This window comes from Pinus tabuliformis, chromosome 7 (genome assembly GCF_031772625.1).
Source record: "Pinus tabuliformis cultivar Carrire ecotype Pingquan chromosome 7, CPIR1, whole genome shotgun sequence".
In the NCBI taxonomy this organism is placed as follows: domain Eukaryota; kingdom Viridiplantae; phylum Streptophyta; class Pinopsida; order Pinales; family Pinaceae; genus Pinus; species Pinus tabuliformis.
The window spans coordinates 61,198,908-61,212,927 of NC_142293.1; the positions used below are offsets into that span (position 1 = coordinate 61,198,908).

Sequence of the window (14,020 nt, forward strand, 5' to 3'; positions counted from 1 at the left end):
AGGTACATCTAATGGGGGAAGGTCACTTTGTGACATGCCTAGGTTAGATGTTTTGCTGGTCTCCCCTTGTTCACTTTCCCTGGCTTCCTTTTTCTTATCCCTCCTAAGCTCTTCTTCCCGTTGCTTTTTTTCTTCCTCTGTTAGTGCTCGTTGCCTCTCTAGTTCATCTTCCATGTTCTTCAACTTTTGTTCCAACCTCTTGTTCTCTTCCTACCTTCTCTCCTCAGCTTCCTCTTCCCATTTTTTTCTTCTCTTCCTCTTCCTGCTTTCTCTTCTCTACCTCTTCTTGGGCTCTCCTTTCTTCTTCAAGTTGCTTTTCCCACAATTGTCTCTCCTTTTCTTACTCTTTCTGACTTCTCCTTTTCTCCCTCTGGCTCTGGTTGCTAAGAATATTGAGGTTGATTGCGCTCCATCTACCTTTTCCTCTTGAGCTCTCGCATCTTACTTACCAAGCGGAAATTTCTCTTTTCTAGTCTAGCATCTTCCTCCTCGTTATCGCTCATGGGGTCTTCAACCTCTTTCCCTTTGCGCTTCTCAGGTTCCTCGGTGCCTGTTGATGCTTCATGCTGATTTTTCTTTATGACATAAGCTCTTTCTTTGAGGCTCATGTCTTCCTAGGAATCGTCCTGCGGCTCATCCACCACGGCACGCTAATCGCTTGGGTTGAGTTTCCTTGTAGCATTATACCAATTTCTAACCCCGTCTTCAATATCCTTTCTGGTATGAGAATAAGACCAACTGAATTTTACCTTTTTGCAATGGGCAACCACGACTTTCTCTGGATCATATGTTCAGTAGCTGAGCGTTACGAAATGGCTTCCCTTCAATGCCTTGGACTCTGCCTCCACCTTCTTGAAATTTTCTACCACGTACGTTGTGATGGTGAGAGGGAAGGCAGGATAGGGTTTCTTTTTTCCTTTGTTCAATATCTTTGAAAACCCTTGCGTCATTTGATAGCAGACCTCTCGCAGGAGTGTCTTGTCTGTGGCAAACCTGGGTAGGGAATGCAGAGGCTTATGGGTAACGAACACTCTAATGAACATTCCCTCCTCAATGGGAAACTAATGCACTACCTTAATGACTGTCTTCATAGCCCTCTTAGACATGCATGGTGGTTCTTCCCCAAATAGTAGCTGGTACAATGGGCTGATGAAAGTTTCAGAGATTATATCTAGCATGCCTTTGTAACCCGTGTCCCAAAAAAATTTGTAATGGTTGTGCACAGGGCTAGCTACCGATGAGTCCCAGTTGCAACTCCAGTTCTTGAAGTAGCATCTCGAGCAAACAATGTCGAGGAGGTATCATGACATATAGAATTCTGGAGGTTGTTCTTGTTGTGGGAGCTTGGCAGTCATTACGTTTGTTTTCAAGGATGAGCAAAGGATGCTTTCCCAATTAAAAATGGTTCCTCGGGTGGCAACGACATACATGAGGGGAACCCAGGTGCCATAGAAAATGTCACAGTCTGGCTTGCCATACAAATGACACATCATTGCAGCAATTAACTGATATAATTTTTGTAATCCCTTTGTCTTGTAACCCTGATCTCTCTTGACCAGAACTTAGAAGAGTCTTTCCACCATTCCCTTAGGATTTCATTCGTTGGATTCGAGAACTCGGCGAGCCACCTCGTATTGAAAACCTTCTGTTTCTCAAGGAGTCTGTAGTAGGCGTTGATGTATGCCGAGGAGATAGTAGCTATGGGCACCCCATCATGGCCCCTGATCGTCCAATACTCTGTGTCTATGCATTTCAAGATCCATTCAATGGTTTTCGAGCAAGGGAAGACTGGGGGGTGTGCTGCTACATTGTGGAACCGTGACCTTTTGACGTGGAGGTACATTTGAAAATCCTCTTATGTCTACAGGATGTCTGAATTTTCAAAATCCTTGTAAATGTTATACTAGGAGAGCCTTGTGGTTTCGCTGATGTTGTAGGTAGTGTCCCCGAAGATGGGTGGCTCCTCTTTTGGGTCGACCTCCCATGACCCAGTTCCCGAGGCCCCGTGACTAGCTTTAGTGGTAGGGGGAGCCATCTCATCTTCAAAAGAAGAAATGGATATGCACTCTAGATCTAATCACCTAGCATGTCAAAAACACAGTCCCATGATGAGAGAGGTGACATGAAAATCAATTAAAATTATGAAAGACAAAAAAGTTGCCGTAGGTGAAAGGCGACTCATAGAGAAGATAGGTCGCAGGAAGAGGAATGGGACTAAGCGACTTGCACCATGGGTCACAGCTTGATAGGGGTCGCAAAGTCGTAGGTCTCAAGTCAAGGAGATTGGTCGCAAGTCACAACACGACGAGATCGCAAGGTTCTGAGGTCACGAAGTCGCGAGAAAAAGGATATCGCGGCTTCAAGACACGTGACTTATGCTTAGCGAGGATCAGGTAAGGCACTGAAATGGCCTTAGGAGGTCAAGGTCTCCCTCAGATGAGTAAATTCAGGCCTACTCGTAAAAATAGGAGGGTTTACGTTGAGGCAAAGGCCGATGTTTGGGTTCGAGCATGGAGATTGTAGCCAAGGCAACTATTTTAGGCAAGGAATGTAGAAAAAAACTAAGTAAAAGAGTTAAAACCCTAGGGTGAGGGGATGTGAGAGGTCGGGGAATGCAAACAACGACAGTTGGAAGAAAATCATGATTGCTCGAAGGTGAATGGTTACATACCCGGAGAGAGATGCGCGCGAACCCAAGTCGGAGGATTTCCTAGCTCTTCGTGCGACCCAAGGAGTAGTTACAAATGAGGTTGGGGTGACTTCTTTATATAGTTTTGGTCACACATGTGAGTTCACACATGTCTGGCATGCGACTTTACGACCTATGCGACCATACGACCGGGCAAGTCGCAAAGTTGCAAGGGTCGCATGGTTGCGTCCATGAAAGGGAGGCAATGGTGCGACCTCACGACATATGCGACCTTGTGACCTGGCGGGTCGCGAAGTCGCAAAGGTCACATAGTCGCATCTATGTTTGCATGAGGACAACGCAACCTATGCGACTCACATGGTCACAAGGTCGCAAGGTTGGCAAGTAAGTACGAGGAGGAAAGTGCGACTCCGCGATCTGTGAGTCGCAATGGTCACATAAGTCGTGATGGTCACAAGGCTTAGGCTTAGTTGCACTCTGACGTCGCGACCAACTGACTAAGGCAGGAACTAGCAACTTGGACTTACTTAGCAGAAAACTTAGACTTTTCCTTAGGTTCTTTGAGATTGTTGAAATCTTGAGCAAAACCTTGTGGGGCTAGTGGCTCCACTCAGTATAGGGGCTCTAAAAATTTTAGGGTTCCCGCAATTTTGGAGTGGTTGTTGCAGCAACTATAACAGATCCCACAGTCTATCATCTCAAATCATGATAACAGGTTCCTCAGTACATTTTGGTCTAGTCTTTGGTCGATGTTGGACACCAAGCTCACTAAGGCGACAACTTTCCATCCCCAAACTGATGGCTAGATAGAGATCGTCAACAGGATGATCATCCACATTTTGCGCATGTACAACTCAAAGGATCCATGCACATGGGATGAGAGCCTCCCTTATGTCCAACACAACTATAACTGGGCTCTCCACAGCTCGACTGGCCACAACCCTTTTCAGGTGCGCTTGGGATTCCAGCCACTATGTCACATTGATGTGGCCATGCCATTTGTAGCTACTCAGGCAGATTCGACTCATGTCAAGTCTGAAACTGATAAGGCAAACAACTTCATTGAGAACATCCAACATATGCGCCAGTAGGTCCACAACATTCTTGAGAAATCAAATGCTAAGTACAAGCAGTGACATGATCAACATTGGGTGCCACACAAGTTTTAGGTAGGCAACAAAGTCTTTACTATTTTTAGAAGTTTTTCGACTCTCAAACTTCCAGAGCCCTTTTGAGGCACTAAACGACATTTTTCTAATAAAATTGTCTTTTCTAGAGACATTTTTGAGGCCAATTATTTTATGATAAAACCGTATTTTCTGTCATAGTCCTCGGAGAGATCTTTCTAACGGGGTATCATGCGCGTCAAACAAAGATAATATGACCAAGTCGCGACTCCGGGAATTTGGCTGTCCAACTAACCCCAACGAGGCCCATAAACTCTTGGCATTACATCTGCTCATGTTAGGGTTTTTGTTGTTTAGGGATTGCTCTTATTGTTCAATAATAAAAAGGCCATTGAGCCTCATTGTAACACAGTTCAGAGGGTGTAGCCACCACATCTCTTCTCAAATATAAGCTACCATCGCCCGAGCTAGTCTTATTTCCATTCTGTTTGTAAGCATATTTCAGTATTTGATATTAATGAAATGAGGTGTTATTTCTACTGCATCTTTGTATTTATGGTTATATATGTAATTTGTTGCATTCCTGTTTAAATGCGGATCAAATGTGAACTAAGGCAACACGTTTTACAGACAACTAATCTCATTTCATTGCTACAAGTTACAGTAAAATTATTTGAAGATGAAACATACCTTAACTTAAGTTTTAAGTTTTTGGTACCTAACTAAACTAGCCTTATACTTTTCTTTTCTGTTCTTGATTTTTCCACACTTAATTCTCTTTTGTGATTAACAATAATATTGTATATATGTTCTTTTTGTTAAAAAGTTTAATTGAGTTACATATTCAATATTATTCTTTATTTTTTATTAATTAGCCTACATATATTTTAAATTTTTTAAAGTAACAATACAGAACAACATCTCCTTAGCATTTTTTATTTTCCATTAATTATTAATTAGCCCATATATATTTAATTTTTTTAAAAATAACTTGGTGAAAATATCTCCCTCATATTCTTTATTTTTTATTGTGCGATATGTGAAAGAGATATTGTTCACATAATTATTATAAATATGATGTGAATATGAATCTCAAATCCTATTATACACCCAATAATTATTATTTCAAAATAAATATATCTCTACTTTAAAATGTAAAATTATTAAAAATATATCAAATAAATTTAAATATCTATTTTACGATTAATTAATCTCAGGTATATAACGATATGATGTAGGGTGATTAAAATAATAGACCCATAAATACTAGAATGTGAAAAGAGTAAAAGCAAATAGCAAATAGAGTCCAACTAAATAATTTTACCCTACTTCAGACATTTCGTAAATTGATCGTTATATCCAAGCTAATTAGGTAGTGGAAACCATGCGTGAAGAATTTGTAAATATGATTGCATGAAACTTAATTCATGCAGCAGAATTCAACAAAACCAGACTATAAAGCAGTAATAGATCAGACGTTCAACAAAAACCAAATTATAAAGAAGAAATACGATTTACACTTCAAGATGTCGTGAAATTTACCCAAGGATGAAAATTTAGAAAATCAAGTCAGTCACCTGAGTTTGGCCTTCAACCCATTTGCAACAATTTCCAGATTTTTGTTGGAAGTTCCTCCTTTCTTTACTTCCATCTGCACTACATCTCTCAGTCTCTCTGCCGCCCTCCTTAGCTCCTCCCCTTCCATCAATCTCCTCACTTTTTCTGCTATTTTTTCCCTCCCAATTATAACCTTTTCATCATTACAGTTGTTCTTCAATCTCAGTCCAATCTTCCATTCATCGGCTAAGAGTTTGCAGTTGGTGTATTGGTCATTCCCTAGAGGGAATCCCAGCAGGGGAATGCCCAACGAGATGCTCTCTAAAATGGAGTTCCACCCGCAGTGGCTCAAAAACCCGCCGATGGAGAGATGATTGAGCACTTTCAGCTGCGAGCACCATGAAACAACCACTCCTCGCTCTTTTGTTTCGTTCAGAAAGCCGTCCGGCAGCATGGCTGGGACTTCGGTGGCCTCCGGACCGGGATGTCGGAGCACCCACATAAAACAGTAACCGCTGTCCTTCAAACCCATTGCTATTTCATGTACCTGGCTTGCCGACACGGGGATTAAACTGCCAAACGAAACGTATATCACGGACTTAGGACGCTGGTCGTCCAGCCACTTTGTGCAGTCGATCTCCACCCGCGAGCTCGTCCCCACAACGAAGTCGCGAGAGACTGAGTAATCGAGGTAGGCCGAAGGCAGCAATGGGCCAATACAGTATACTTGCAATTTCTTTGACAGAGCCTCCACTACATGGCCTTCTAACGCTTGGAAGGAATTGGCTACTACCCAATCTGCTTCTCTGGCTCTTTCTAAACACTGAACAACAGCTCTAGCCTTTGCAGGGTCGACACCTGGTTTGAAAAACGGCACAAGATCTGCAGCCTGTCTGGAGGTTTCACCTGGAACGTGAACTACCGATCCCGCCTTACAGTGGACTGCACAGCAACGGGAAGAACAAATCAATACAATACTCAGAAGAAAATAGAAATGATGGGTAGATAAGGGTTTGAAGGGAAAGTTCCTTGGAGAAAGGAAATGATCACCTAATTCGGAATGGTAAAGGATGGAAAACATTGAGATACTCTGCGTCCAGAAAGAAATGGATAGCAGGCTGAGCTTCTTGGCTAGAGGCACTGCCCATGCGAGGTAAGTGTCGGCCACGATGCAGGAGACGGGCGTTACATTGGGTTGCCGACGAAGATCGTGGATGAGCTCCTCCACAGGCCCTTCCATGTTACCCAACGACCCATAAAACTTTCGGATCTTACTCCATCTCTCGAACTCACCAGGCACGCAATCGGGTATAGCCACCAGCCGAATGTTGAGGCCAAGATTTCGAGCGTGGGAGAATGCATCGACACCGTATCCGAAATGGGCGTTAGTGATGATTTGATGCCATGAGTTTGTGAGGACAAATGTAATGGAAATTCCCATGGAGGCGAGCTTCTTTGCGAGCTGCATCATAGGATTGATATGTCCTTGCCTCTGCAGCGGGACGACTATGGCGTGAAAGCCACCATTTCCTGTGCTCTCCATAGCCGGACTATCACGTCCTTTCGATTCAATGTTTTGAAGATATTGGTAGGGTTGATGAGAAACGCACAGAACCGTGTTGAACAAATATTTGTAGGTATTTGCAGGTATCGTAGTTAGTCAAAGATGCACACCATTCCGGTGGAGTCTTTCCACCTATCTTCACACATTAGCCAAGATATGTAAACCCTCATCATTTTTTACTGATTTGTAATTTCAGCAATGACACACAGATTTCTTAAACCCTAATTGTCGTGGAACAATTTCACGTAACAATTTTATACCATTTAAACATGAATCTGTCTAATTTTGATAATAACAACCCTTAAAACCTGCGATTATACACATTTCTCAAACCCTATTTGTACGGTAACAACTCTACATAGTAATTTTTTTATACATTTCAAACGTGGAAGTACGCAGTGGGTACAGTGCAACGGAGCGATTTAGACAAATGGTGTCCCTTTCTCCATAATGATTTGACTTCTTAAATCAAGAAAGGTGAGAGAAACAAATTAAAGACGGAAAAACGTGTCCTAGTAGGAATAGTGCGCCTGGGATTTTGTGTCCATCTATCCTCGTTGTTCAAAGCAGGTGTGTAACGAAGTGAATTTGGGCATTTTGAGGGCGGATTATTGGGAAGATTCTTTCTCAAATTTGGTGAAAGAGCGGAAAATTCGTAGTTTTAAGAAAGTCAAATTTGTATAATCCAATTATTTTCAAAATTTTAGAAAATTCATCTTTAATAAAAAAAATAGATAAAAAAATAACGAAGAATTACTGTCTTATTGTAAATCCAGAATCCTCTCAGCGACCTGGGCGATACAGGCCTATCATCGTATGTAATCCCATGGTCGGGTACGTGATTGTTTTGAAAACAGAGAAACGTATTGGAATTATCAATAGAGACAAGATTGAGGGAAATTTAGATCTAATAATATTTTAGATTGAGGTAAATTTAGATCTAATATTTTCCTTCGTTAAATTATTTAAAATAAATTTAATTAACACTTGATAAATTATTATATATATGTATGGTCTAAATTATATACTAAATATATTTTTTCACAAGAATCCGATAAAATTATTTTAAAAATTTGTGAATTTTTTATATTTAAAATATAATTTTGAATGTATAAATCTATTCAATACTATGCAAAACTTTGGGGCACTCAAATTTTACCAATCAAATGTAACATGGCTACTTGTCATTCGTATTACCATGGGTTGGTTTCGGCAACCATTTGCGGTCCGAACGCAGTTCTAAATACCCCGCCTCCCGCCTATACATTTGGAATTTCTCGATGCTTCCGTCTCTGTCCTCCAAGTGCGACTATACACAGCTTGACATATGGGCTTTTCACCACGCTTGATCTTAACCGGTCTTATCCAATGGCTCAAGTTTATTGGTCAGACTTCAGGGTAACTACCTCGAGGGTAGCCCAAGAGCAAAACCATTTGTTTCATTTCCGTTGCGAGGAGACAGCTCTGCAACTGGTACTCAGTTAGGAGAATATTTGCAGTTTTCTTAAGGATGTTTTACAAGCTATTAATAGGGTAGGTTTTTGCCTTAATCTCTTTAAACTCACAACAATTTCTTTTTGTTTTCTCACCCTAGATCTCTACTAATCTTGGCGAGGGTTTTTCTTGAGGCAGTGGGAGGAAGGTCTGTTACCCTTGCAGTGTCCAACCATCCAAGCTACAAGGTTACACAAGGTTCATTGCAATTTCAGTATAATGTTGATTGTTAACTCACCTTCGCCTCACGAAGTGTATATCTTGTTCCTGGAGAAGCAAAAATCTCAAAAACAACTCATCGCCTTTCAGCCGACTTAGGTACTGTAGGGTTTGTTAATTTTTTAATTGAACTGTCAAATTTTCGTGATTCTTGCACAAGGGTTAATTTTACAAACCCTAACTCGGTTTTCTATGTCATCGCAAGGGTTTCTACAGGGGCTCCGTCCAAGCCCTTTGAGACTCGGTTCGAGGGACAAAGTGAAGCTCTGGCCAATGACACCTCCACGTTGGCATTGAAGTTAAATTCTCAAGCTTTGCCATTGAAAACAGCTTAATAATTCTGGGTTCTATGAAGGTCGTAACTTAGGGTTATAATTGTTCTACTTTACTCGCAATTGATTAATTAGGACTCAGGTCGAACTAGTCGTTGATGCCATAGTTGCTAAACACTGAATTTTGTTAAAGGGAATTCGGGTCACTGACCCGAACTATGTTTATAAGTTATCGTGTTCCTTTTTTTACATGTCCATACTGGTTAAATGAACTGTGATTCTGCATGTAAATATAGATTGAGGCATACTTTCCCTTAACTAATAATTCTTTTACTGTTTAAGCAATTTCCCCTCCTGTACAGTTTTGAATTTAACCATGTTAATATATTCAATACATGATTCTGCGAGTTTTCTTTAGTTTCACCTCTAGTGATATGGTTACAATGAACTTTATATGGTTCAACATTTACTTTGTCTGTAAACAAGTTCCAATTCAATCTTTTGTGTGTAAATGGACTTTCTTAATAGGAACGGGATGGGTTCACTATTATTTATTTTTACTTATGTCTATTTACTACTACAACTTCTATGTAAAATGCCTTTTCGAATTACCCTAACCTTCAGTATATAAATATGTATATTTTCTTAATAGGGTTTCGGTTAACAGTTTGTACCTCAAGATAGCTTGACTGACACACAGTTGTGTAGGGGACTAGACTGAGTCGTTGTTGAGTCGGCAGCTTGGTCGTAACCCCTTCGCCCATTGATCTTTTTGTTATTAAGTTGTCTTCACGATCTTCATTTGTTTAATAAATTTTTGTCATTCTCTGAAAACAGAAAGACTACATCTCCTTTGAATTCGGTTTAGGCTTACGCTTGTCTTGTCCTCCTCTAGTTAACCATTACTTGATTTAATTACATAAAACACCCTCTTAATTTACATGAATTTCTTTATATGGTTACAAGTTATACTTTTACTGGTTTGAATTTCCTAGATTATCACTTCTTGATTCATTGTTTTCAATTCCAAACCTTAAGCTTTGACACCATACCACATTCATAGTTCTAAATTACTAGAGTTTATATATGTAATACTCAGTTCTAGGGCAATGAATTCCCCTTCTACCCCCCGAGCTTCCACTCCTGAACAACAGGTAACAATACCTTTTGTTCTTGAATTAGGAAACATACATCAGGACTACAGTCCAGTCTTCAAGCCTTTGATTCCTTCTCGTAATGAGGTTATCCATTGGCTCAAGTCTAGCTCAGGATGTCCTCCATGTTACTCAATCTTTTCTTTTTTCTTTCTCTCCAACAATATTGAACCCCTTTATTTCCACTGGGATCTCTTTTTGTCTCCAGGAGAGAAAGGTGTAACTGTCTCTAACTGTTCCTAACTGCCTGGAGGTTGGAATTCATTTCTAGTCTCCCTTCTTGAATTCTAAGATTTCATAATTACAAAAACAATATTATTTAATATCTAAATATTCATCTAAAATGTCATTGGTCTTTCTTGAGTTCTATTTACTATAATATTAATCAAGATAAACTAATTTCCAGAGATTATTCGGGAGGTGTTACATCTTCCCCCCCAAGGAAAAACACCATCCTCGGTGTTTGTTGTAGCCCATGGAACAGAGTAGGATAAGCTTATCTCACCAAACTTTCATCTTTCGAAGTAGCTTCCTCTGGGCTAAAGTGCTTTCACTACACTTTAGCTTGGGTGATAACTCGCTTCTGCAACATTGTTTCTCTCCAATCGAGAATATGCAGTGGCTCTACCAAACATTCCCCATCTGGTTCGACCTGTCAAAAACATCATTATCACCATTAGTTATTCATTCTAGCTTTGATGTAATATAATTCAAATTCAGTCATACTTACTTGCACATCTTGTTAATTAATAATGTACTTGGGGGCATACACATACTTCTTTAATAGTGACACGTGAAATACATTACGAACTTTTATGTGATGAGGATGAGCAAGCTGATAAGCTATCGATCTTGTCCTTTTTAGGACTTAGAAAGGGCCACAATAAGGTGCCAATTTAGCACAACTACCCCTTTGCAAGGTGTTTTTATTGGGTTTTATCTAGACATAAACATGATCTTCGACTTGGAATTCTTTGAAAATTCTATTTTTATCTGTGTACAATTTTTGTCTATCTTGAGCTGCTTTCAAGTTCTGTCGAACTTTATTCACTTCTTGTTCCATTTTTGCAAACATTTTCGGTCCTAAGATCATTTTTTCTTCTGGGTTATGCCAACTAGTTGGAGTCCTACACCTTCTTCCATACAACACTTCATAGGGGCTCATCTTTAATGATTCATGGTAGTTGTTGTTATAAGTGAATTCAACCAAATGAAGATAGTCTTCCCATTTGGTTGGTTATTGTATCGTGTACATTCACAACATATCTTCCAATATTTGATTGACCCGCTTTGTTCGTCCATCCGTCTAGGGGTGATAAGTGGTACTAAATTGGATATGAGTACCTAGCCCTATAAAAAGAGCTTTTGAGAATGAAGATGTGAATTTCACATCTCTATATTACTACTTTCGGCATGCTATGCAATCATAATATTTCCTTCATAAAGATGTATGTGATTTCCACTGACTATTATACATATTTAATAGGAATAAAATGAGAAACTTTGCTCAAATTATCCACCACCACAATGATGGAATCATGCTAATTCCGATTTCTCCAAATTCTAGTCATGAAGTCTAATGTAATCATTTCCGGCTTCCACTCAGGTATAGGAAGTGGTTGGAAGAGTCTAGCGGGTGTTTATGCTCATCTTTAACCTGCTGACATTCTAAGAACTTAGCCAAATATATCATGATATCCTTTCTCATCCCAAGCCAAAAATAATCCCTCTTAATTATATAAAACATTTTATGATAACCCAGGTGGAAAACATAAGGATTGTTGTGAAACTCATCTAACAACATTTGTTTAAAACTTAATTGATTGGGAACATACGGTCTTCCCTTGAAAGTTAACGGATTCCTCTCATCCATACCATACTCGGATGGTTTTCTAGAATCTTGCATTTGTTTAGTTTGCTGCCATAAGAATTTATATTTAGGATCCTTGAGGGCAGCATCTTTGAGTTGTTCCGTCACATGGAATTCTATGCAATGATACTGAATTTCATACACACATTGCACCTTTCTGCTAAGGCATTTGACACTCGGTTTTCCTTTCCTTTAAGATTCCTTATATCAAAGTAAAACTTGCTTAGAAAGGTTGTCCACCGAGCTTGACGTGCATTTAGATTAGGTTGTTTAAAGAAATTATTTAAGCTGCTATGATCTGTCATAAGCATGAATTTCTTTCCCAGCAAGTAATGGCACCATACTTTCAACGCGTGCAACACCGCACTAAGTTCTATATCGTAAGCCGAATATATTTGTTTATTCTCTTTGAGCTTCCTAGACTCGTAGGCCACCACTTTTCCATTCTACATCAAAACACCTCCCACCCCTTGTTGGCAAGCGTCCATACAAATAATACAGTCCTTTTTTGGGTCAGCTACCTTCAATATTGGAGCAGATGTTAGTAAATGCTTCAATCGCTCGAAACTGAGTTGACATTCCATTTTCCACTTAAAAAATCTCCCTTTCTTTTGTAGAGATGTAATGGGGTAAGAAATCTTAGAGAACCCCTCAATAAATCGACGATAATAACCTGCCAAACCCATAAAGGATCGAATATATGCTACATTTTTAGGGATAGACCAGTCTAGGATAGTCCTAATTTCTTTAGGGTCAACAACAATGCCTTCGGAAGATATCACATGCCCCAGATATTGTATATATTCTTTAGAAAAGTCACATTTGCTTAATTTGGCATAAAGTTGATTTTCTCTTAAGGTTTGGAGAACAATCCTCAAATTCTCCTTATGTTCTTCTGCATTTTTCGAGTAGATTAAAATATCATCAATGAAAATTAGAACGAACTTGTCCAAGTAAGGGTGGAAAATCACATTCATTACACTCATAAAGGTTGTTGGGGCGTTAGTCAACCCAAAGTGTAGCATGATAAACTCATAATGGTCATAGCGTGTTCTAAACATTGTTTTACAAACATCCTCATATTTAATTTGAATTTGATGATGCCTCGATCACAAATCGATTTTGGATAATATGTTGGCACTTTTGACCTTATCAAGAAAATCATATATTCGAGGTAAAGAATAGTTATTCTTGATGGTTAACTTGTTTAATTGTCTATAGTTAATACAAAGTCTCAGCGGTCCATCTTTCTTCTTAATGAATATTATTGGCGCCCCCCAAAGTGACACACTTGGTCAGATGTACCCTTTTTCGAGTAATTCCTGTAGCTGCATTTTGAGTTTAGTCAACTTAGGAATACTCATACGGTATGGTGTTTTCAACACTGGGGTAGCTCCACGGATAATTTATATGGTAAAATCAATGCTTTTTTTCAAAGGTAATATAGGTATATCTTCTGGAAAAACATCTATAAACTCTCGGACAACAGGTATATCTTCCAAAGAGGACAATTTATCTTTTGAATTGGCATATCCAACCTACACCGCATATATTTGACAACCTTTCCAGAAACATTTCTTTAACTAGTTAGCGATGATTAATTGCAACTTAATATTTCTTTGAATACCCTATATTTCCTGACTGTTTCCTTCCTCTGTGAGGAAACTAATGGTTTTATCCTTACAATTTACTAAGGACCAATGTCCTTATATCCAATCCATCCCAACTAACACATCATAAAAACCCAATGGTAATATATTTAAGTTTACTTTAGTGGATTGGCCTGCAATTTCTACGAGACAAATTTCTATCTTGGTTGTCACTCTACGTTTTGCGCCTGTGGCTAATTGCACTAGCCATGAAGTTATAAATTTCATACTTGATAAATGACATTTCTTGACCATTTTTGCACTAACATAACTAAGACTTGCTCGTGGGTCAATCAAAATAGAAATAGTCTGATTATCTATCTTACCTTCAAACTCCTCCATAGCGGGCTGATATTTTACCTGATGATCCTCCAAGGCAACATTAATCTTCAGTATGTTCCTGGCCACATCACCAATCATAGAACCTTCTTGAATGCTTGTTGTAATTCCAGGTCTGGAGCGAT

General features: G+C 39.3%; 1 protein-coding gene and 1 long non-coding RNA gene across 2 annotated transcripts; one reads left to right on the forward strand and one right to left on the reverse strand.

Annotated features, from left to right (window-relative positions):
- Window positions 1-5,350: 5,350 nt before the first annotated feature.
- LOC149245206 (UDP-glycosyltransferase 86A1-like) lies at window positions 5,351-6,910 on the reverse strand. The gene has a single exon (XM_089437663.1). The coding sequence runs from the start codon at window positions 6,875-6,877 to the stop codon at window positions 5,351-5,353; it is 1,527 nt and encodes a 508-aa protein (XP_089293789.1). The 5' UTR covers window positions 6,878-6,910.
- Window positions 6,911-8,519: 1,609 nt separating this feature from the next.
- LOC149245207 (uncharacterized) lies at window positions 8,520-9,134 on the forward strand. Its single transcript, XR_016265529.1, has 2 exons — window positions 8,520-8,710; window positions 8,817-9,134. It is a non-coding gene; the product is annotated as an uncharacterized LOC149245207 (long non-coding RNA).
- Window positions 9,135-14,020: the final 4,886 nt, after the last annotated feature.

Excerpts from the sequence above, each read along its gene's own strand:
- LOC149245206 (XM_089437663.1), bottom strand. The coding sequence starts at position 6,877 with ATGGAGAGCACAGGAAATGGTGGCTTTCACGCCATAGTCGTCCCGCTG.